The sequence below is a fragment of the Chaetodon trifascialis genome, chromosome 6, assembly GCF_039877785.1.
Source record: "Chaetodon trifascialis isolate fChaTrf1 chromosome 6, fChaTrf1.hap1, whole genome shotgun sequence".
NCBI lineage: Eukaryota > Metazoa > Chordata > Actinopteri > Chaetodontiformes > Chaetodontidae > Chaetodon > Chaetodon trifascialis.
Window position 1 is genome coordinate 28,434,271 of NC_092061.1, and position 23,940 is coordinate 28,458,210.

At 41.6% G+C, this 23,940-nt stretch overlaps 1 protein-coding gene across 1 annotated transcript in view; it reads right to left on the reverse strand.

Moving 5' to 3' along the window:
• Positions 1–23,940, reverse strand: part of araf (A-Raf proto-oncogene, serine/threonine kinase) — a 38,709-nt gene that overhangs the window by 5,529 nt on the left and 9,240 nt on the right. Inside the window, exons 7-15 of the mRNA XM_070964158.1 lie at positions 23,609–23,753; positions 23,230–23,257; positions 22,989–23,119; positions 22,613–22,815; positions 22,157–22,333; positions 20,784–20,830; positions 20,405–20,523; positions 14,399–14,530; positions 30–164 (exon numbers count right to left, since the gene is read on the reverse strand). Coding sequence (XP_070820259.1) covers positions 30–164; positions 14,399–14,530; positions 20,405–20,523; positions 20,784–20,830; positions 22,157–22,333; positions 22,613–22,815; positions 22,989–23,119; positions 23,230–23,257; positions 23,609–23,753 — 1,117 coding nt within the window. The remainder of the gene's footprint in view (positions 1–29; positions 165–14,398; positions 14,531–20,404; positions 20,524–20,783; positions 20,831–22,156; positions 22,334–22,612; positions 22,816–22,988; positions 23,120–23,229; positions 23,258–23,608; positions 23,754–23,940) is intronic.

A 23,940-nucleotide genomic window follows, 5' to 3' on the forward strand; every position in this document is an offset into this window, starting at 1 on the left:
GGCCTATGTGTAACCTATATTCTCCTTACCTGTGGAAATAGGGGCCTCTCATCACGTTTGAACTTCAGGCAGTCAATGATAAGCCTTTTCATAGACTTAGGTGAGGTACTATACAGCTTACTGAGGTCTGGAGACAGGTAACCACGTCCAACCATAAAGATTATCTGAGAAAGAAAACAAGGACACAATTACTGAAATCTGTCAGTGCTATTCATGTAGGGGAAGAGTTCCAGGAACCAATTTAAGTTGGGGTAAAAGTAGGATTGCTTTCGTTTGATTTTACTGTTGATCAGACAAAACAAGCAATTTAATGACAAAATTTTGGAAGTTGAGTTGGGCATTTTTTCAACACTTTTCTTAGATCTTGTACATAAAACAAGTAATCCTGTAATTAAGAATATAATCTCCATATTGCAGTGTTTTACCTGGATTTCTTTTTTGAGACAAAAGCCAAGGCTATAGAAAGTGCACGACGCGCATGACATACACAATTTAAAGTGCTGTGAGCTTAAGTGGTGAGAAAAAAACCCCAAGAACATGATTTCACTTTTTGCTAACCAACAGAAAAGGACAAAAGGGCACAAAATGAGATTAATAAAGGAAAAGAGCTATGTCCAACTACTTAGTGCCATCACTGGGTGAAAATGAGGAGGAAGATGCTGCTGGATCTGAATGTCCAACTTAAAAACTAAGTAAAATGCAGTGAATATCTGCTTTCTAAAAGTGATCTGTCAAATACCAGCACTCAAAGAGTAGGATACTGAGGATCAATATTCAATCCTCCTTTATGTCTGTAACTTAACCCACCCTTTCATTACAACAGGTTCTGCCATATTTTACTTGTCAGTACACTTTTCAGATTATATTTGATATTTGAGCTACAGGGTTGGGAATCAGCACCCGCCACTCGCCAAACAGGGGTGAGTTTGTGCTGTGGTGGGCAAATTTGCCAGCCACAGTGGCAGGTAAATAAAAGTAGCCTAACAGAGCAAATTTAGACATTACAACACAGCACATATTGAATTGCTAGCCTGCTTGTTTCACTTGGATACTTTAACAAGGAGACACAGAAAAACAGTGTGCGGGTACACTGCAGCAGTTAGGATGTCTGCAGAGAACACTTCCCAGAAAGAGACACAGCCTAAAGAGGCAAAGGTCATAAAATGTAAGAGAAGTGAAGAAAAACTGACAGTGGAGGAGACAAGCCGGACAATGTTGTGTTCAGTATGTCGTCAACATGCTACAGATGCCAATAAGAGAACTATTAGTTTCATTATTAGGTCTAAAAACCTAAAACTGGAAGCCGTAAAAGACCATAAATCATCAAATGCCACGTAAAAAGATAGGTAAAAAGATAGTACTGGCAAAATCAGCCGTGGAGGATACGGCTTCCATGAAGGTACTAACCAGCCTGAAGACAGCCCAGTTGGACAAAATTAGCGTACTGTTGGAAGGGCTTAAAAATTTAAGCTTAAGAAATAGCCTATTCCTTGAATATTGCAGATCATGTTTCATTATTTTTCGCATGCTGTTATACACTCCTAGCTAAAAGAGGAGTTGGCTGTATTAGAATTCTCCAACATTCTTATTATAGGTTAAATATGTCACTGATGTAAGCAGTCAGGAGGATGAAATGTATAATTAGTCTGAATCTCTACTAAATGGCAGTACTAGCACCATAGCCAAATCGATACAGTCTATGGTAGGGCACATGCACCTGTGCATTCGTCCCCGTTGATATGGCGTGAAATTCAGCTTAGACAAGAGAGACAGAAAAGCAATACCACTGCTCATCGAATAATACAAGGGCATTGTGCAGGGCAGGTTTGTGATACCACATATGACATTTAACTACATATATTACCAATCTGCCCTGATATGTATGAAATTAAAATGAGTTAGTTAAATCTCATTTTAAATGTATTTTGTACATTCTGTGGGTCTCATGGTTTGGCAACATCACATTGTATGTCCACATTTCTCATCAGACCTGTTATTTTAATTACAGAGTTCCAGTGAAACTATCAAGGGACCACAATTCAGCTTTCCATTTCCACCATCCTTCAATTGGGCAAAAAAATACCCCAAAGATGAGATGATGATTTCTGATCTTTTAGCTATCAAGTATCAAAATTGTATTGTTTCAATTTCAAGTATCGCTTTCGTATTGAGTGTTGTTATACTATTGTTACTATAACAACACTATAAGCAGGTGGACAAAAAAGTACATTTCTAACCCTGGAGCTGTTTTGCAGGCTGCGATGTAAAGGTCTGGGCCAGCTCTGTGTAGCACTATGCATTCAGTCGCACATCAAACTCCTTGCCTTGCTTTCGACTACATCAGGATCACTCTAATCCCACTCTCTCACACAGTGGTTAACATTTTATCTACAATACCTGCACAAAACACCATGAAAACACTCTTAGAGATTCACTTACAAATTCTGAATTTCATATTTTAGAAAACTAAAGATTTTAGAAAACAATACAAATATTTTGTCATACTCTTCATTTATACATGTTTATCCCGACCTGGAAATTACTTCGGAATTACTTAGGAACCCTGTTACCCAACGCATATTTGTTTGTCTCACAAATAATGACAATTCATCAGTTAACTTGATCTTGCAGAAACTGTGAATGTGTCATTTCCCTGTGGCCTCCACACTCAAGTGCTGCACGTAACATGCACACAGTATGGTAAGCTTGGTAAGTGCATCAAAATACGTGCTGATAAAAGTCACAGTGGTTTTGTGTACAGCCTTTTAGTTAGATCGACAGGGAAAACCCTCTATTGTTCGATAATGAAAATTATTGTAATTGTCCTCCCACTGACTTTCCCCCTTGTGCAAACGTCTAAAAATTTGAAAAGCAAAACACACAACCAAGCTGGAGGGACAGCAGCCCTATGTTTGGATCTCACTATGTGGATGAAAAAAGACAGGCCTGTATGTGAAACTGAAGGCCTGACTAAAAAAAAAAAAATCAGGACTAAGAACAAAGAAATACTGCCAAAATCCCATTACAACTCGCAAATCACACTTGTATATAAGACTTGGCTTGAATCCAAATCCTGATTTCCAACTGGTCAGGAACCACTAGAACACAGGAGGATATAAGAATCGACATGCTCCGCTCGACCTCCCCTTTTCACTGTGACATGTAGTTGCTGCAGGAGGTATAACATTTGTAATTACTCTATAGAATGTTTTATAACTTGCTGGATGAGTAACAGACTGTTCATGTTCACTGAACACATTTGGATCCTCAAAAAAAAAAGAAAAAAAGAAAAAAGAAATCAGTGGTTTGAGTAGCCAGCAGTCTCACTTCACCTACAGAATAAAGACACGGATTAACACCACGGCAATTTATAAAAAAGGACAGAGCAGACTATCTGCTCAGGAGGCTGAGGTCTTTTGGGGTGCGGGGGGCACTCCTGAAGACCTTCTATGACTCTGTTGTGGCCTCTGTCTTGTTCTATGGTGTAGTCTGCTGGGGGAGCGGCATCACAACAGCTGACAGGAAGAGGCTGGACAAATTCATCAGGAAGGCCAGCTCTGTCCTGGGATGCCCTCTGGAACAGGTGGAGGAGGTGGGGGAGAGGAGGATGACAGCCAAGCTGTCCTCCATGACAGACAATGACTCCCACCCCCTCCAACACACAATCACTGCACTGAGGAGCTCCATCAGTGACAGGATGCTACATCCAAAGTGTGTGAAGGAGCGGTATCGCAGGTCATTCCTTCCTGCAGCCGTCAGACTACACAACAAGAACTGCTGAAAGTAATTTTTTGATAATTTATCTGTAAATCATCTATAAATTACCTGTGCAATAATCTGTGCATTTATCTGTAATTTATCTGTAAATTATCTGTACAATAATCTGGGCAATAACCGGTGCAATAATCTGTGCAATTCATCCTGCACATAACAGTCCGCAAATACAATTTATAATTTAAGATAATGCTTATTCTTATTACACTCTTTTGTATATACTTGCTGTTTTTTACCTAATTCTATGTTTTACTGGTGCTGCTGTAAATTGGAATTTCCCCTTGCGGGACAAATAAAGGTATGTTGAACTGAACTGAACCGTTCTGCTGTTTCCTCTCCTACCTACAAGGACTAGCCTGCCGTTAAATTGCCAACGCAGCGACACAATGACCTTGTCACCATCTGAGCTGAAAGAAATGCTAGATGCACTGAATGGACTGAAACACACATTAATCATTCCTGAAGAGATCTCAAGTCAGAGGCTTTTGTCTGAGCAGACAGATGAATGATAGTGTGTTACTGTAGCAGTTAAATACGGAGCCCCTTAAATGCCACGAAGAAAAAAAAACACTAAGTCGAGTGCACGAGATACTAAAACATGCGCTCGATACAGTTATTTCCCACGCTTTGACTTGTCCGTGCATACGCCTCTCCGTAGTGACCACTTTAGATGTTCACAGTCACACACGATACAATGGAGAGAAGAACTCAGCTAATTAACTTTTATTTTCACCTCGGAATGTCATATAATGACATTCTTGTTGCTCTTGCCCTGAGACATGGGATGTGTTGTCACCTGTCTGTATAAATGAACAAGTTAATTAAATCGAGAGCACGATTTAGCTTAAACGTGCGCACGTTTTACTATCTCTTGTGCTCGATTCAGTATCTTGTGTGCACTTTATAGTTTTTTTTCTTCGTGGCATTTTAGGGGCTCCGACCAGTGCCACAACACAACGCAGGCACGTGCTTGCACACACGTATGCAACACACTTGCTTGCTGCCTTAATGCTTGTTAGTGTAGTTGCTTGCATCGCAGCTGCTTGTGTTGCAGTTGTAGTTGTAGACTATACGTTTGTTTATTTATTTATTTATTTTATATTATTTTTATTAACAGATTTGTGGTAACAAAAAAGGAAAACAATCATATCCCCAACCCCATTCTAAGTCCCCCCTCCCCCAACCAACCAACACGGTACGCGTACCAATACGCACACACGCTCATGCACTTCTGACTGATGAGGAGGGGTACAGAAAAAAAAAAAGAGAAATTCATAGTGACTCTTGACAAAGGGCACAAAAAATATACATTAAGCCTACCATGGTAATCCTTAAACATCTTTGTACAGAGAATAACAGCGAGCAATAAAAGAAAAATAACAATGAATAGAAATGTGATTAGGATGATTCCAAATGTTGCAGAAGGGGACCCCATGTTTTCTCCAATTTGAGTTGGAATTTAAGATTACTGTTTCGCAGTTTTTCTAAGTGAATGACTGAAACCGATTCATGCAACCAGTTTTTGAAGCATGCTGAAGTTGGTGTTTTCCAATTTTTTAGAATACATTTTTCTAAAATCCAAAAAGAGCAAATTCCCTGTCAGGAGGGAGCTTCCTCTTATAAACCTCAGAGAAAAAAAAGACAAAAATTCTGACCCAGAACTGGTAGATTAACAGTCCCAAAATAAAGGCAACATTGTACCATCACTGACTTTACATGTATCACATTTAAGAGAAAGAGGGGTAAAACTTATGAAGCTTGTCTTTAGAGTAATAAAAACGGTGAATTACTTCAAACTGTATCAACCTATGTCTACTATTTATTGAACAACTATGAATACGGGAAAGAGCAGTCTTCCACAGTTGGTCAGAAAACACAACAGTTTCTCTTTCCCATGCTTTCTTAATACTGTTGGCAGATAGTGAGTCTTCTGAAAGATATCTTGCAAATTTGGTAATAAGCTTCTTACTGCTAGGTAAAAGAGAAAACCGTTCCAAAAGAGCATGTCTATCACAGTGAGGGATGTGCCTTAGTGCCTGGAATTAGGTATATCATATTTGGAGCTTAACTGCTGAAATGACGCAAAATTGTCTACATATACAGATGCGGCTCCCAGCCGGCACCCAGCCGGCTGCCAGCCAGCTACCAGTCCCCCCCTCCTCTTGGGGGTGTGCCCAGAATCCACTATAAACACGCCTCTTCATTCAATTGCAGGGTGTCACCAGGAGATGGCGTGTCCCTCACAGGAACACATCTCAAGGGCAAAGATTTTTACTCCACTACATTCATCTGCTTTAATAGGCTTATTTGTAGTTAGGCAGTCACAGTTACTCAACTTGTGCATTTGATTTGATTATTTAAATCAACTTAGAAAAACATTTCTCGCACAAAGTCTTAAAAAAGTCATAAATGTGTGTTTCCATCAGCCTGTTTTAATGCATATTTTCAATTTGCAAACAGGAAATTCCTAAGTTTTTCTCTTACAATATACTGTATGAATGTTTTTGTGATTGTTGCGATCAAAAAAACCAAACTCGTGTAAAAAAGTTGTATATAATCACTTCCGATATGATAATAACCATACTTCACATTACAGAACCAGTCGAAAAGATTCAGTTCCCATCTAAAAAAAAAACAAACAAAAAAAAAAAAAAAAACAGTTTTGACTTGAGAATGAGAAGCTCAAAGTTACAAAATCATGTGGCGGGGATTTGGCGCAGTTGGTAGAGCGTCCGCCCCATGTATGAAGTTCTCTGCAGCAGCTACGGGTTCGATTCCCGCTTTCAGCTCTTTGCTGCATATTATCTTCTTCTTCGAAAAAGTTACAAAATCATTCCTGAGTCATAAAAGTGATGTAGCTTTACAAAACAGCCTGTGACTCCAAGAATAAACAGGCTCCATCTGTTTACACAGAGTTTGCTTTTGATAATTATCAACAAAAATGAAGATCTAATTTTACTTTACATGCGCTGGAACAGAGACAGAGCTGCAGGAGCAGAGCGCGTCATCTGGAGATTCCAGGGCTCGCCTATGTTTTCCGCAACAGGCGCGCGGCTCTCGGCAAAAATAGACCAGGAAGCGGCCAGTAGACAGTCATATTAGTATTGGTTGAATATGCGCTCATTTTTGCGATCGCAAGATTTCCTGGTCGGACAGATAATATACATTTTGATGCATGAGGGAGGTGGGAAAGTTGGCTTATCCATAAATGTAATTAAGTGTAATGGAAACATTTAGTGAAGTCTATAAAGTAGCCAGCGACACAATATTAATATCTGTGGCACAAATTGATTTTTAATTACTGGAGGTACGCGCTCCCCTCAGCCCTCCACCTATTTTACTGGCCATAGCTAGTCTGTGGGACAGTGGGGGCTGGGAGCCTGTTTGGCTGGCGACCATCCATTGAGTTAGAACAAAGGATACACTGTAATGCAAATAATGACTTCTCAGCCAACAACGCGGCCGGCTCGACACTACACATGCCTGACAGAGTGACAGACAGGAGAACATCATGACGCCTGTGGTGATGATGCGCGATGTGTCAGTGAAACTACAGGTTTACTCAGCTCTGAAATGTGCCGGGAGTTAATCGCTTCAAATGCACAAATGCAGTGAAGTTCACAAACCACCAACAGTTTACAGAATAGGATGGACTGTCTATCAGTGGCCATTAGAGCAGCTCTCTAATAATTAAAATAGATGTCACACTGTGCGGAAGAGCTTAATAAGTTAACAAGAGATTTGGCCACGACAGCTGAAACAATGAAACAATTGGATTTATACTTTATCCAAAATCGGGTGAAATATTGCATGCCACGGATTAGATAGATACAGAAATCATCATCTGAGAAATACTCATGATACTGATTTCACTGTTTCTTGGCCGTTTTCATGTGTGTGTGTGTTAACTGATTGGCCAATAAAAACAAGTAGATTGGCCCATCTACATCGGCCCATTGGCCCTTTATGCCCCACAACATTGTTTTTTTTCATGGGTCTGATTGGCCCATTAGGATTATTCATGATTGAATGTCAGTGTCGTGTGGGGATGAGGCTCGCTGGCTGCGGAGGGAGAGTTGATGTTGTAGTAAGAACCTGTCTGCCTGGTCTAACATGATGAAGTCATGTTGAACATTTCCGTTTCCCAAAAAAACATTTATTTGAGGTGCAGCGGCACAATATTAATATCAAACACGCGTGCACAACGCCTGACGTAAAAAATGCATTCTTGGTGTGCTTCTGAGCACTATGTTTACCCGCGACTATAACAGAGAGGAGGACACAGACAGAGTGATGAAAAAGATCAGTGATAATTAACTACAGTATATTAAGCCTATGATGTTGAACATCGCAGTGCGCAGAGCGAGCCGTCTGCTGCGCTCCGCAGCCGCCTGTGAAGGCGAACGAAATCTGGAACCTTTCAGCTCAATGACATGACTTTGAAAGCACCAAGTGACTTGTTTTAACGAGTTTCGTTAGATTAAAATATGTAGAACTGTAAAATATCACTTCCATGAGGCTGTTCAGTCAGACATTAACAGATCACAGGCTGAAATTGGCATTTCATCCTCCCGTCCCTCCCTCTTCAGCGCACTGTAAATGATTTCTGTCCAGTAATATACAGTACACACACATACAGGACTCTGCGTATTGCTGGTCACCGCATCAAATAGCGACTCGCAAATCTAAAATGCGCTACAAACAGGAAACCCACCAACTGAAAAGCAGAGTGGCTCTGCGAATCAGGCAGAGTATTAAACATTTAACTGTTTAGCAGTTCAGAATGCTAGAAAAACGCGACGCACAACTTCTGTTATTCACGATTAATTTTCTGGGCACAAATCACTCGGCACGCGGAGATGCGCTGGGAGCCTCTCCAAAGGTGGAGAGAGATGTGGAGGAAAAGGCAGGATGGGCAGATGAGCAGATCCAAGAAGTTTGTGAACGCGCACTACAATAATGTGGATGATTAAGCATAATTATATTTAAAAAACTGCACAGGGTGCTCTACTAGACAAGCAGTTTTTCTTACAGCAGTGGAGGCTATGTGCAGATCTAATGAACGACTCAGCAAAGCTGACACAGTAATAATGACTGCTCCTCCTGGTGGACTGATCGAGCGAGTGCAGGTAGTTTCCGCAAATGGAGCTTAGGGGCGTTACGAGTTGGCCCCGCGCCGATGACGTCATCGCGGGGGATGTCATTACAGTCACGAACCCGCCTACTGCAGAGCAGGGACCGGTCACGAACCCGCCAGGGCCCCAGCATGAAATTAGGGGAATTTCGAGGCCGCTATATCTGTAAATCCCCTATACACCTCAATCCTTTGGCACACCATAAAGAAAATGTTTTGCCACATTGGGACAAAAGCATGATTATTGCAGACAGGAGTATAAGCTGATAAACCAGGAGTTTTAAAGACATTTCTTATTTGGTTGAGAATTTTAAGAGAATTTCTCACAACAAAGCTATGACTAACTGATCTAATAGCAGAAGAAAGGTTGGTAAAAAGTAAGGAGGAAAGGGAAGAGTATGGTTTTTTTTCAAAATGCAAGCTCCAATTTTAGCCAGAGGGAGGCAAAATTGAGTGATTGGTGGTCTGGAGAACCCCACTGCCAGTATGCCATTGCCCTAGCATTTGCTGGCCAATAGTAATCCCTAAATACTGGAAGACCAAGACCACCATCCTGAGTCGGCCTGTATAAATGTTTTTTGGAGAGTCTATGTTTTTGTAACCCCAAACAAAACCTAGAACAATTGTCTCAAGCTTCTTAAAAAAAATCAGATGTGATCCAAATTGGCAAGTTTTGAAAAAGGTACAAAAATTTTGGTAGTGATACCATTTTTATAGCATTAACTCTGCCGATCATAGATAGTGGTAGAGTCCTCCAGTATTCTATGCTTTTAATTTATCTATACCCTCTAATAAATTTAATTTTAACAACTGTTTTTGACTTTTGGAAATTTGAATGCCTAAATAGATTATATAGTCCTGGACTATCTTGAAGGGACAATTTTTTAAAATCTTACTTTCATTAGTGAACATAAGTTCACTTTCATCCCAGTTAATCAGTTATACTGTAAAAGATGGGGAATGCTTTCTTCAGGATTTATTCAAGTGTCACAAGACATTCTGTTTCACTGGCTGCTATACCCTTTATGTGCGGGTGATTTCTTATCCCAATTGCCAGAGGCTCCAACGCTATATTAAATAACAGGGGAGACAGGCAATCCCCCTGTTTCACACCCCGATATAAGCTGAATGGCTCTGATGAGACATTATTAGTTAAAACACAGGATTCAGGAGAACAGTAAATCATTTTATTCCAATCCATGAAAGTCTTTCCAAAACCAAACCTCTTTAGAGTTTCAAATAAATACCGCCATTCAATGGAGTCAAATGCTTTCTGGGCATCCAATGTTATGACAGCTGCTTTGGTATTTTCACATGTGTCAGTACAGTATATTCATCACTCGACACACATTAAAAAAGAGAAAGCCTACCCGGGATAAAGCCTACTTGATCTGGATGAATAATAGTTTCAATTAATTTATTTATTCTGGTAGCAAGAACTTTAGTTAGAATTTTGTGGTCTAGATTAAGCAGAGAGATAGGCCTGTAATTAGCAGGATCTGTGGGATCTTTTCCTCTTGGTGATAACAGACATATGTTTGCTTTGTACAAAGACTGTGGAAGTCTATCCTGAGTAAGTAAGGAATTAGAACGTCCTTAAATGCTTGGTAAAACTCAACCCCAAGCCCATCTGGTCTGGGACATTTACCAGTAGGAAATGCCTTGATTGCCTCATTTAGCTCAACAACAGAAAAACCCCTTTCCAGAGATTTCTGGTTTCTATCACTTACAGTAACTGTGGCAGATTCAAAGAATCAAAAAATTGAAAGTAATCTCTATTTGTTGCTGTGGAAGTAGAAGTATAAAGATCAGAATAAAACTCTCAAAAACGTTGATTAATATCTTCTTGGTCTGTAAGTATTTGCCCATTTTTTGACTGTATTTTGTAAATAGCTGATTTTGCCTGTTCACATTTAAGTTGTCTTGAAAGTCATTTATGAGGTTTATCATTTAATTCAAAATGTTTCTGGCGGATTTTGAGTAGAAGGTTATGAATTTCACTTCACATTAGAGAGTTATACTTAGATTTTAATCTCAGAATCTTGTTATAGTCAGACTGTAGTAAAGAGGTTTTATGTATTTGTTCAATTTGAGTTATTTCTTGTTCTATTTCTTTACGTCTCTTAATTTTTGCCCTTTTTCTATAGGTTTCAAAAGAAATAATACATCCCCTCATAGTAACTTTAAGTGCTTCCCAAAGCATAGAGTCTGAAACTTCTTTATTATTATTAATCTCAAGAAAATCAGTTAGCTTTTTAGTCATGTACTCCTTAAACCCAGGTTCTTTCAGAAGTAGGATTAAATTTCCAGTTGTATTTTGGTCTAGAGACAGAACTCTGCAGCTGCAGTTCAACAGGACAATGATCTGAAATTAATATATAATGATACAATGCATTTCTGATGGTTGAAATCAAACCGGCATCAAATATAAAATAATCAATTCTAGTATAGGTCTAATGAACATTTGAGTAAAAGGAATATTCTCTAATGTCAGGTTGTTGTATTCTCCAGATGTCTACCAAATTTCTTGATTTAATTAAACGATTGAGGGTCTGAACAGTATTAATGGTTGGAGGAGGTTTAGTGGATGATCTGTCTAAAGATACATCCAAATAACAATTAAAGTCCCCTCCAATTACAATATTAGATGATCCATCTCCTGGGAGTAAATCAAAAACTTAACGAAAAGAGGTAGGATCGTCAGAATTAGGCCTGTAGATATTCAACGGGGTAATAAGAAATTAATTAATACATCCAGAGATTAAAATAAATCTCCCATTTGGATCAATAATTTTAGATTTCAATTCAAAAGGGATACTGTTTCGAAAGAGAATTGCAACCCCCTTGCTTGGGATGTAAAAGCCGCATGGTACACCTGTGAAATCCAGTTTGGTTTCAGTTTGTTTTCAGTAGCTTTGACAGTATGAGTCTCTTGTAGAAACAAAATATCTGCCTTCAATAAATTCAAATGAGAAAAAACCTTCCCCCATTTTAAGTCATTGCCAAGGCCCCTTAAATTCCACGAAGAGAGCGAAATTGTTCCATTAAGATTCATTTACTTAACGTTAACAAATGAAATAATCAGAAATTGTAAACCTCAAGAGTTTTATACATGACGTCAACATGACAAATAATAATGAGCGTACCCTCTGAGAGACTAAATCAGGATCAACATATCTTTCCCCACACAGCCTCATCACTCGCACGCACACACACACACACACACACACACACACACACACACACACACACACACACACACACACACACACACACACACACACACACACACACACACACACACACACACACACACACACACACACACACACACACACACACACACACACATACACCAAGAAGGAAGAAGAAAAACCCCCATCAATAATAGGAGAACGCATGGCGAATGTCCAGCAGTCCAGAATCCCTCTGTGAAAACGGACTTAAACACAGACAATGGACGAAAAGAGTCCACAGGCACTCCACAGTGGAGATAAAACAGAAAAATAATAAAGAATTCATAACATTTAATCCGCCGTCTCTACTTAGAGGAGGTAGACGGTTAGCAGGTGAAAATTAATATTCTCAAAGTTCTCAGTTCAGAGGCCTGCATCAAGAAGTTATCTTTTCATGTCATGTTCTATAAACGACATAGCTTCTCCGGGGCTGGTGAAGACTTTTACCTGATCGTTGAAGTGGACATGAAGCTTTGCTGGGAAGCGCAAGGTGAATTTCACCTCCCTCTCCTTGAGCGCCTGGGTCACCTGGCGAAATCCCCTCCGTTGTGCCATCACCTCTGCTGTATAATCCGAGTAAATGAACACCCGTTGGCCGTTATAGGTCATCTGTTGTTGCTGACTCAGCCGAAGGATCAGCTCTTTCTCCTGATAGAAGTGAATTCTGGCGATGATGCTCCTTGGCTTTTTAACATCTATAGGTTTTGGCACAGGTATGCGGTGCGCTCTATCCACAGTCACAGGCTTCGCAAAGTTATTCACCCCGAGTAACCTCGGTATCAGCTCCATGATGAAGTCCGTGGGCTTGCCCTTTTCCTCACCCTCCAGTATTCCCACAATCTTAACATTATTCCATCTAGATCAGGGGTGGACAACCTGTTCCACAAAGGGCCGCTGTGGCTGCAGGTCTTCTTTCCAACCAAGCAAGAGCTCACAGTTTGACCAATCAGCTGTCTGAAGAGTGAGATCAGTTGATTGAATGAGTGAAGTCTGGTGTGCTGCTGCTTGGTTGAAAAGAAGACCTGCAGCCACAGCGGCCCTTTGTGGAACAGGTTGCCCACCCCTGCTCTAGATCGTCCCTCCTAGTCATCAATTTTTGTTAACAGTTTTTCGTTGCTTTTTTCATATCAGAAATATACAGCTCCAGTCTGAATGTGTCGCTCGTGGTTGGTGCCTTGCTCCTCTGTGGCAACAATTCTCTCAGTCAGTACCAACTGAGTGCTCATAAGGTCTTCAAATTTATGCTCTAAATGGTCAAAATGTTTGTTGACTGATTCCAAAATTTTATCCGAAATCTTCTCCCAAAGGCAACAACTCTTCACCTGCATCAGGCCCATTGTCCGCAGTCGTGTCTGATTGTTTGGCGTGCTTTGTTTGACGCGTGTCAGGCATCTTCGTGGCTTTCAAAGGTTGCAATAAAGTAAAATGATCCCACAGTACTTCGTATGGATGTTAGATGTGTTGATGAAAATGATTTTAAGACGGATTGAAAGAGAAAAAAACTTGATTTCCACCTGGAGCTCTGAGAGACCTGACTACCCCATGCGTGCCTCCAACCTCCCACATATTTCTACACTATTGGGACTATATGTTTATTCATTGAAGAATTACTGATTGCTGATCAGTGTTGCAGAAGTGAAATAAATGGTTAATATTATTATTATTTGTGCACATGCGTTGTGATAACACCTGGCTGATTCAATCCTTCACTGTTCACCTGGTAAATGTAAAATTGTATTTTAAACATTGTCATTTTAAGTGAACATCCCTTTTATGAATCTGTATCCATGGGTGGTTACTGCTTCCCTGATCTCAGGCTTGATCTGATGGTCAATAGCTATCCTTGATATCTGTAACCAAACGTGCTCCTACCAGATCCCAACAACTATCAGCAAGTAAACACAAGTCCCCATAGTGTTGGGTGAGATTTCTGCTCTTGTGCCACCTATGTGTCACTTCTTTATCATTACTCAAATCAGCTTGCAGTAAGCAGTAAGTAAGCATGCAACCTAAACATACTAACAGTAAAAACCCAAACCCAGTAATGTATAGTAAATGGTATCAGATGATACTATGTAATATTAGATAGCTAGCTGTTCCTCATGATTGTGACTAAACTGTGTTCCGAACAGGTTAGAAGGTAAAAGTGAAGACACTTAATCATTTTTGGTGAAGATGAATTGGATTAACCAGATACTCTGCTTTAGATTGTGTCGGTGTTCCATAAACACAAAGTTGAGTAATGTCATGTTACCTGATCTCTGTTGTTGATATTGGAGTAAGGCAGGGTCCCTGACATCAGCTCAAACAGCACTACTCCATAACCGTACACATCAGACTGGAATGTATATGGGTTGCTGTCCTGCATTCGGATCACCTCAGGAGCCTTCAGAAAAATAAGAACAAAAGCAGCCACTTAATTTGTGTAATGACCTTCAAAAAATGTCATAATAGATGAAATATTATTGGTTATGCCCAATTAAGCTGTTAACTAGGCTGCTGTGTCTTAAATAAGACAACTACATCTATGCAAGCACTTGTTTTCACATACCAGCTCCATATATGAATATGAAATGTATCCTATACGCATTGAAAAGGCATACACTATTAGAATTTTCTATATTTACGTTAAGATTTATGCAGTAAGTGGCACCAAAATCAAACAAGATCATCAATACAGAGAGAAACTATTTGAAGGTTCAAACATATTATTCTGGAGAGATTTAACACATAGATGGGTGACAAATTAAAGGAGAAAAAAAACACTAAAAGTCTTAGTTAGGTGTTGAGCTAACACATGCCACCAGAACACACATGCAACCTCCCGGGCGCTGTATGAGCGGCAACCTGTTACAGCAGCTCTCTAGACTCTTAGGAGTTTTTCTTCTCTTTTTCTGTTTTCTTGTGCGTCTTTTTTTATTCATTTTAGTTCTACGTGCTTGTAAATGTCTGGTGCATCAGAGACATTAAACATGGTAACTCTGGCACTACTTCTTGATCACTTTTACAACCTGTGCAACTTTCTCCGCGTCTGTGGGTCCGTGAGAGACAATGGCTTCCATTGTGTACAGTAGGGATCAGCTGCTGGCCCTGCGTAACACAGCTGTGCGGCCGAAGGAGCGACCTGATGTCCCCCGCGAGATAAGGAGGAGGATGCAGGGGTGCCGCGCTGGGATCGAACGTCGCGACAGGAGGACAGCTTATAGACCGACTCTCCCGCCCGTCATCATGGGGAACATAAGATCTCTCCCCAAATGGCGTTAACCCGTCATGATCAGGAATACTGGCGGTGCAGTATGCTACTGTTTTCGGAGACTTGGCTGGGAACGCAGCACACAGACGCGACTGTAGTGCTGGATGGATTTTCACTCATACGGGCAGAGCGGGGACAGAGAGGAGCGGTAAGAGGAATGGAGGAGGGCTGGCAGTGTTTGTGAACGACAGATGGTGTAACTCCAGGCACATCACTATCAAAGAGCAGCACTGCTGCCCGGACATTGAACTGTTGGCTGTTAGTCTGAGGCCATGTTATCTGCCACTGGAGTTCTCACACGCCATTGTGGTGGCTGTGTATATTCCTCCCTCTGCTAAAGCCGATGCAGCCTGTGACGTCATCAACACTGTGATCAGCAGGCTGCAGACTCAGAAACCACAGGCCCTCTTACTGATCTCTGGGGATTTTAATCATGCCTCTCTGTCCTCCACTCTGCCAAAATTCATCCAGTATGTCACATGTGCCACCAGAGACAATAAAACACTGGACTTATTCTATGCCAACACCAAGGAGGCATACGAATCATCACCCCCCCCCTCCTCTGGGAAGAGCTGATCACAACCTGGTTCATCTCCTGCCTGTCAACAAGCCCCTTGTCAACAGGCAACCAGCTGTGTCCCACAGAGTGAAGAGGTGGTCTGCCGAGGCTGAAGAGGCTCTGAAGGACTGCTTCGATACAACCGTGTGGGATATATTCAACGACTCTCATGAGGAGGACATCGACAGTTTGATAGACAGCATCACAGATTACATAAACTTCTGTGTGGAGAACACTGTACCCACCAGTACTGTACGGTGTCACTCAAACAACAAACCCTGGATTAATCCTGACATTAAGGCTCACAAAGAGGAGCTGAAAACAATTCAGAGGGAGCTCAGAAGGAAAATCAGGGAGGGGAAGGACAGATACAGGAGGAGAATGGATGAACAGCTGCAGGAAAACAACACCAGGGGAGTGGAGAGGCCTGAAAACCATTTCAGGCCACCAGAAGCCAAACTCTCAGGCAGCTGGGGATTCAAAGTGGGCAGATGAGCTGAACAGCTACTTCTGCAGGTTAAAGGAAGCATCTGCCCCTCCCTCAGCCATACCAGCACTGCAGCAGCCCTCCTTTGATCTGCCAGCACTCTGCCCAAGTACCCCAATGATACCCCCCCCCCCCCCCCCCACACACACACACACACAGTATTCAGCTTACAGCCACCAACGCCACCCCCCACTGTTCCTCCCAGCCCCCCATCCACTTCATAAGACACTCAGCCCCCCTGCTCCAACTTGTCCCTCACACCTCTCCAGATGAGAAATCAGGAGGTTAAAGACCAGGAAGGCTGCAGGACCAGACGGCCTCAGTCCCAGACTCCTCAGATCCTGCTCTGATCAGCTGAGCGGGATCATTGGACATCTGTTCAACCTGAGTCTGAGGCTGGGAAGGGTGCCACACCTTTGGAAGACGCCCTGCGTGGTACCTGTGCCAAAGACCCCACATCCTAAGGACCCTAGCTGCTACAGGCCGGTGGCACTAACATCACACCTCATGAAGGCCTTGGAGCAGCTGGTCCTTGCCCACCTGCGCCCCCTGGTGAGCTCGTCCATGGACCCGCTGCAGTTCGCGTACCAGCCTGGCATCGGAGTGGATGATGCCCTCATCTTCCTCTTCCATTGAGACCGGGTCCTTTTCCTGGACCTCAGCAGTGCTTTCAACACCATCAGGCCAGCCTGAGAAACAGGCTGGAGCTTTCAGGAGTGGACCAACACCTCACATGCTGGATAGTGGACTACCTCTCCAACCACCCACAGTATGTGAGGACACGGGACTGTGTGTCAGGGACTGTCCTCTGCAGTGTGGGGGCCCCCCAGGGAACGGTGCTGGCACCGTTCCTCTTCACCCTCTATACGACTGACTTTTCCCACCTGTCACCCACCTGCCACCCTCCTGCCACCTGCAGAAGTTCTCTAATGACTCTGCCATTGTCGGCCTCATTACAGATGGGGATGACAGGTCATACAGAGGACTCATTCAGGATTTTGTGGACTGGTGTCAGCAGAACCACCTCCTGATTAATGCGGATAAAACCAAGGAGCTGGTTGTGGACTTCTGTCGGCGCCCGCACTCTCCCCTATCACCAGTGAACATCCAGGGAAGGGACATTGAGATGGTGACATCGTATAAGTACCTGGGTGTTGATCTGAACAACAAAATGGACTGGACTCATAACACCACTGCACTTTATAAAAAAGGACAGAGCAGACTTTATCTGAGGTCTTTTGGGGTGCGTGGGGCACTACTGAGAACCTTCTATTGGCGCATTTCCATTACACAGTTCCAGCTCTACTCGACTCAGTTCTACTCTACTCTACTTGGTTTGGTTGAGTTTCCATTACAATTGAGTACTTCATAGTACCTCCTCAATGTAGGTGGGGTCGTCATACCATGGCTGTGCGAAACTGCCATGACGTCAATTTGTATGCGACGCAAACAGAGCCAACAAACAATGGAGGACATCGAGGCGATGTTGTATTTGCTGCTCGGTTTGTGGCTTTTTGTCGACGGACCACGGTGATATTTTACGAGCAGCCATTTCCCTCGAGTGAGAATAAGGAATAAAGTCAGCGGTTGCTGTTGCCCGGCGTTACAATGGAGGGGGGCGGGACTGTTTTTCCGGTGTTGGACGTCGTAGACCAGTGACGACACTCTCCGGCCAATCAGTGGCCGACAGGCTGTTGACGTCACACATATAGTATCGCTTCTACTCGCTTGGAACCTCGCCAGAGCAGGTACTAAAAATAGTATTGGGTACCAGGTACTAGCCCTAATGGAAAAACAAAACAACCGGGTAGAGTAGAGTCGAGTCGAGTCGAGTCGCGCTAGTGGAAATATGGCATATGACTCTGTTGTGGCCTCTGTCTTGTTCTATGGAGTAGTCTGCTGGGGGAGCAGCATCACAACAGCTGACAGGAAGAGGCTGGACAAACTCATCAGGAAGGCCAGCTCTGTCCTGGGATGCCCTCTGGAACAGGTGGAGGAGGTGGGGGAGAGGAGGATGACAGCCAAGCTGTCCTCCATGACAGTCAATGACTCCCACTCCCTCCAACACACACTCACTGCACTGAGGAGCTCCATCAGTGACAGGATGCTACATCCAAAGTGTGTGAAGGAGCGGTATCGCAGGTCATTCCTTCCTGCAGCCGTCAGACTGTACAACAGAAACTGCTCCAAGTAATCAGTACAATAATATGTATAATAATCTGTGCAATAACCTGTGCAATAAGCTGTGCAATACTACCGGTACATAACAGTCTGTAAATACTATTTACAATTTTTTAGGATGACGTTTTCTTTCTATCCCACCCTTTTGTATATACTTTCTGTGTTTAACTTGCATGCACTTGTCTTTTACTATTTTATCCACTTTATTGGTGCTGCTGTGAATTGGAATTTCCCCTTGCGGGATGAATAGAGGAATATTGAATTGAATTGAATTGAATTGAATTGAATTGAACAGCTTCAATGCACATTGGCACTGATTCTACAAGTTGCTGGGACTCTACTGGTAATTAGTAGTATTGTGGTAATTCTAGTAGTAGTACTACTAGTATCTATACTAGTAAAAGTAGTAGTAGATCAGCAGTACATTACAAACAGTGCTGTTAGTCAGCTGTTAGTGAACTGTTAGTCAGTGCTGTCGTACTCAATCTTAGCCTTAAGTGCCTTAAGTCTCAAGAAATTTTTTCTCTTAAATCACTCACCCAAGAGCCCGTCCAGCACATAACCCACACAAAATGGTGAATTGTCATAATATTTCAATTTTGTGCAAATTAAACAAACAAAACATATATTTTTCTTATTTAATGGGTTTTAGAGGTGCTAATAGCCAGGTGAGCCAAGCTAGCTGCTAAGATAGCTCAGTGGCTTCCTTGCAGTAGCTTCCTCTTTACTGTATAAATATGACTGTGGTTCTGCACTTTTCATCTAACTCCCAAAATGTCAAACTATTCCTACAAATACTTTTCTATTTACAATGCATCAAATGACCAGGTGTTTGTGAAAGGTGTTGATTGTAGCGATAAATTCACAGAGAATTGGCAATGGACTCAGTTCTATTGAGCGCTTAAGCATTATTCATTTGGTTTTCCCATTGATCTAAATGCAGATGCCAGTTTAGTGACTGTTCCTACTGAAAGACTAGCCAGTTGAGCAGTTTTTCTACCTGAAGCTTGTGCCAACAATGAACCCTATTTCACAGTCACGTAGTCACTTTTCCTCTTGTCATCTTGACATTAAAATCTGAATCAACTGGGCCTGTTCAGCATTTTTATACATGCCACGGAGCATAATTGAATGTTCATAGCTGAATTTTATCATGCAGTGCATCTGTCTGTCATCTGCATCTGCATTCGTTGTTGTTTGTCCATTCGTCTGTAATTTCTTGTAATATAAACGGGCTATCATTAGATTTAGTTTCCATTAATGTGGCAATTTCATTAAGATGCAACAGCTCAACAAATTAAAATAAGATAAAAGTAAAGTTTTGATTAAAATTTTTGACATTGACAAAACTTGGCTTAACACAAACAAGGAGTGTTTACCAGAACTGATGAAAAGAACTGCACAACTGCTCCAGCAAACAAAATGCAGACCACTGTTTGTCATTTTGTGCAGTCTTGTACTAGCAACAATTTTTACTGTGGCAATTCCCGAAACAGGTGAAAAATGGGTCAAATTGAGGGTGAACAATAAAATCAAATGAAGATATCTGAGAATCACAGAATGATACAAAAAGCAGCCTTACTAACGCTGAGGTTGCTCGGTCCAAATCAAAGAGAAGCTGAATATTTATCAAAACATAGGTGGCAAGTAGGGCTAGCTGTGTGGGGTATCAGAACTAAAACAGGAAAACGGGAAACACTACCCTTCCAAATATGAAGGCAGTGAGTCATACAATCCTGGTAAAATATACATTAAAACATACATTAAAAGAGAGGCTTACCATCCAGAGAATGGATCCACTGGGCTGCTCAACCTGCTGAGAGCCGCTCCACCGAGATTTGACTGTGGCCAAGCCAAAGTCACCAATCTTAACAGTCCAGCCCTCATGGAGAAAAATGTCTAGCAGCAGAGCTCAGGAAATATTACAACAGACAACTGGTGTACATATTCATGGTGTTAGTATTATATCAGGACATATTATTGTCCCAATACTTTGACTATATGTCTGCCTAGAAAAAGGTTATTTGTGGTTAATTACTTGCTTGCTATAGACCATGTCATTTGATTTTGCTATTGTGATTATCAGTCTACAGCAGTTTAAGCACAAAAATCAACATACCTTCGTAGCTAAAAGCTACCACTGGACAATACAAGGATACTGTTTGATTTCAGATCTCGATGAATTATGTTCTTTGCATGAAGATAACTGAAAAAGAGAGAGAGTGGGAGAAAAAAATCCAAATCAATGATTTAATTTGTGTAAGCAAAAAGGAAGAGCACCAAATATACTTTTACATTGCTACAGGAGTGCCTCCTGCATTATATCTGCACTATCAATCCTATGTATCACTTTTCAGACTAAGGTTGCCCCTGAAAGTTGATTATTTAAATCATCAATTGGAGGCCCCCTCAGTCAACTGAGATTCTTCAAGCCAAGTAGTCTTTTTTGTTGCTGATGACTACAAGATAAAACACACAGAAACTTACAAAAAATGCAATACTGGGAAAGCTATAACCATGTCTCAGAAGAAACAAAGTTAAATGCAAACTCTAAACGCTTATCATTAAATGACATTGAATATGTCAAGCCACTTGAAATGGATAAGCTGCATAGCTACTTAGCTAGATGGCCATTCTACAATTATTTGAGTAGATCAACTATAGCAAACATACAGTATAGCATAACATAGGCAGTAAGTCTATTTACAAGGCTAATTTGAAATATATGCAAGGGTGCACATAACTGGTATGCAGGCATGACTAAAATCAAAAATGCATAATGTCCAGTTGTTTAAAAATACACCTTGCATACCAGGTAGCAACTTAATTAGGTCTGGGTGACTGAGTGCACAATGGGATCACTTTGGGCGGACGCAAAATAGTTTGTCCTGTGAAACTGCTACAATCGATCAGATGACAGTAATGCAACACTTAGGCATGTTGACCACCATAAAACTGTTTCAAGGGTACATCATGTAGGTGAGTGATAGAGTCAATATGGCTGCCATAAATTTCATTCATCAGAAAATGATACAAGTTAATTTACTGTGAATCATAGATTTAGCCCTATTACAACACCAAATCTGGTTTGGTTGATATAAACTCTTAATTCACAGAATCAGGAGAGAAGTGAAAGAGAGGGCAGACATCAGACAAGCAGTGGGGGGCAAACAGAACGTAGAGCCGGAATGTTTTCACATGTGACTCAGGAATCATCTTCACCAAACATTATGACCGGAGAGACTTAAATATACTGTACTCAAACAGATTTCTACTGGAGAGTGAAACTCTGGTTTTGTAACCCTATCCTATTTCAGACCTTAGCTGAGAGTTAGTTAAATATTTAAACAGATTCAAGTGCATTAGGAAAGTTTAAAGTTGAACAAATGTAAACGTGATCTATCTATAAATTACCTTTACCAAACTAACACAACGCTTAAAATGCTGCATCAAATCGATACTTGATGCAGAACAAGGGTGTCAGTAAAGGGTAAGTGATAATGGTGAAATGGAATCAAGCAGCAAGTCTTACTCCATGCCCTGTGCTGTCTGTCTGGCCACATCAATGCGACGCATAGTGTCAAACTTGGTTTCTGTGACGTGCAGATGCCGGTACAGGCTGCTGCCTTCACACCACTGGGTGATGATAGCAAAGTTTGGCTTAGTCATGTAGCCCATGAACAGCAGGATGTTGACGTGGCGGGTCTTCCTGCAGAAACAAGAAATGGTAATAGTGTAAAAAATTCCACTGTTTCATCCATGACCGTATGAAGAGATGAAGGCACAGATACTAAATAATTATAATTGAGAGTTTAACAAAAAGACATGCGATAATATGAACTGGGGTTGGCTGAGGTACCACCAAGTTATTACAATCTAAAAGCCATTTTTAATTACTAGACTAAAAAAAGCTGTAGCTGTTAATGCCATTTTTCAAAGACAGACTTATAGATTTCAACTTATGTAAAACACAAACAGCATTTCTCACCGCAAGACCTGCATTTCATTTTTGAAGGCCTGTAACTGCTCAGGCGTTGGCTCTGTGACTTTAAGGATCTTGATTGCCACGTCTCCATGCCACTTGCCCTTGAACACAGTTCCAAAGGAGCCCGCGCCAATTCTCTTCTGAATGTTGACTTCTCGAGAGTGGACTTCCCAGTAGTAACTTGAGTCTCTGTAGCCCCCTCGGTGCTGAAACAACATTTGGATTCAATGTTCTGATCTACTAACTCACACCATAAGTAAATGCCTTTACCATGGATTTTTGCTCATCCTATTTATGAATGGACCATGTCAATATTAGCCCTCTAAACTTCTGTCTGAAGACAACCAATGATGGGAAAATGAGGTCAAAGACCACATACCACTTTCTTTTTGTCGTCAGATGAGGAGGGCTTTCGCTCTTTGTGCTCTGAAGGAGACTTGGGTGGTCTCCTTCCCGGAGAGCCAAGAGAGGACGGTGGGCTGGTGGAGGGCTTCGGTGAGGGCTCCGGACCTGCAGGACAATGAAAAAGCAGGACAAGAGAGTTTTTCAAATGGTGAATAATACCACATGTAATATTACAAATGAACACAAATTTTGAAGGAAAAAAATCTAAAACATACCCATTGTGTTGTTAAATTTAAGTGCTTCCTAAAAATGAGCAGAAACACAACATTATAAATTCACATTTGATAACAAACACTTGATGGGTGTGAAAACAGTCTTATGTGTTTCCACTGGAAGCAAAGTTGGGATTTGTGCTGTTGTATTGACAATTGCACCAAAATGCCTGTTAAAGCTGAACATTGCTGAGGCACCACAACCAGTTCATTTTCTGGGATTTCTTTTTCCCCCACCAAGTGTGATTTTGGCTTTACAGGCAATGGATAACACTGTTCACCAGTTCAGATGTTATGTATAGAGCAGCTAAATGACTACATTCAATCAGATCCTTATAACAGTAGCAACCAATAAAGCATGGACCAAGCAGCTAACACTGACCTCTATAATGCTGGCACCAGCAGGGCCCACTGTGCTGACCATATGAACATTGGGAGTGGAGGTGGAGCGATGCCTCTGTAGAGACTGGCCATCTCCACCTGGCATGGGGAAGCGAAAGGCCGAGGTCGGGGACAGGAGGTCCATCCTGAGCGATCAAGTACAATCATCAAAAATAATACATATCTGAATATCACTTTCTCTGCTTAAGGACATTTTCCCACCTGCACCTCCTTTTCAGGCCGGTTAAATCAAATTCTGGTTCATTTTCCCCCTTTGTGCAATTTATTTGGGCAGGTTTGAATACAGTAGTTACACTCCGGTGCAGAAAAAAT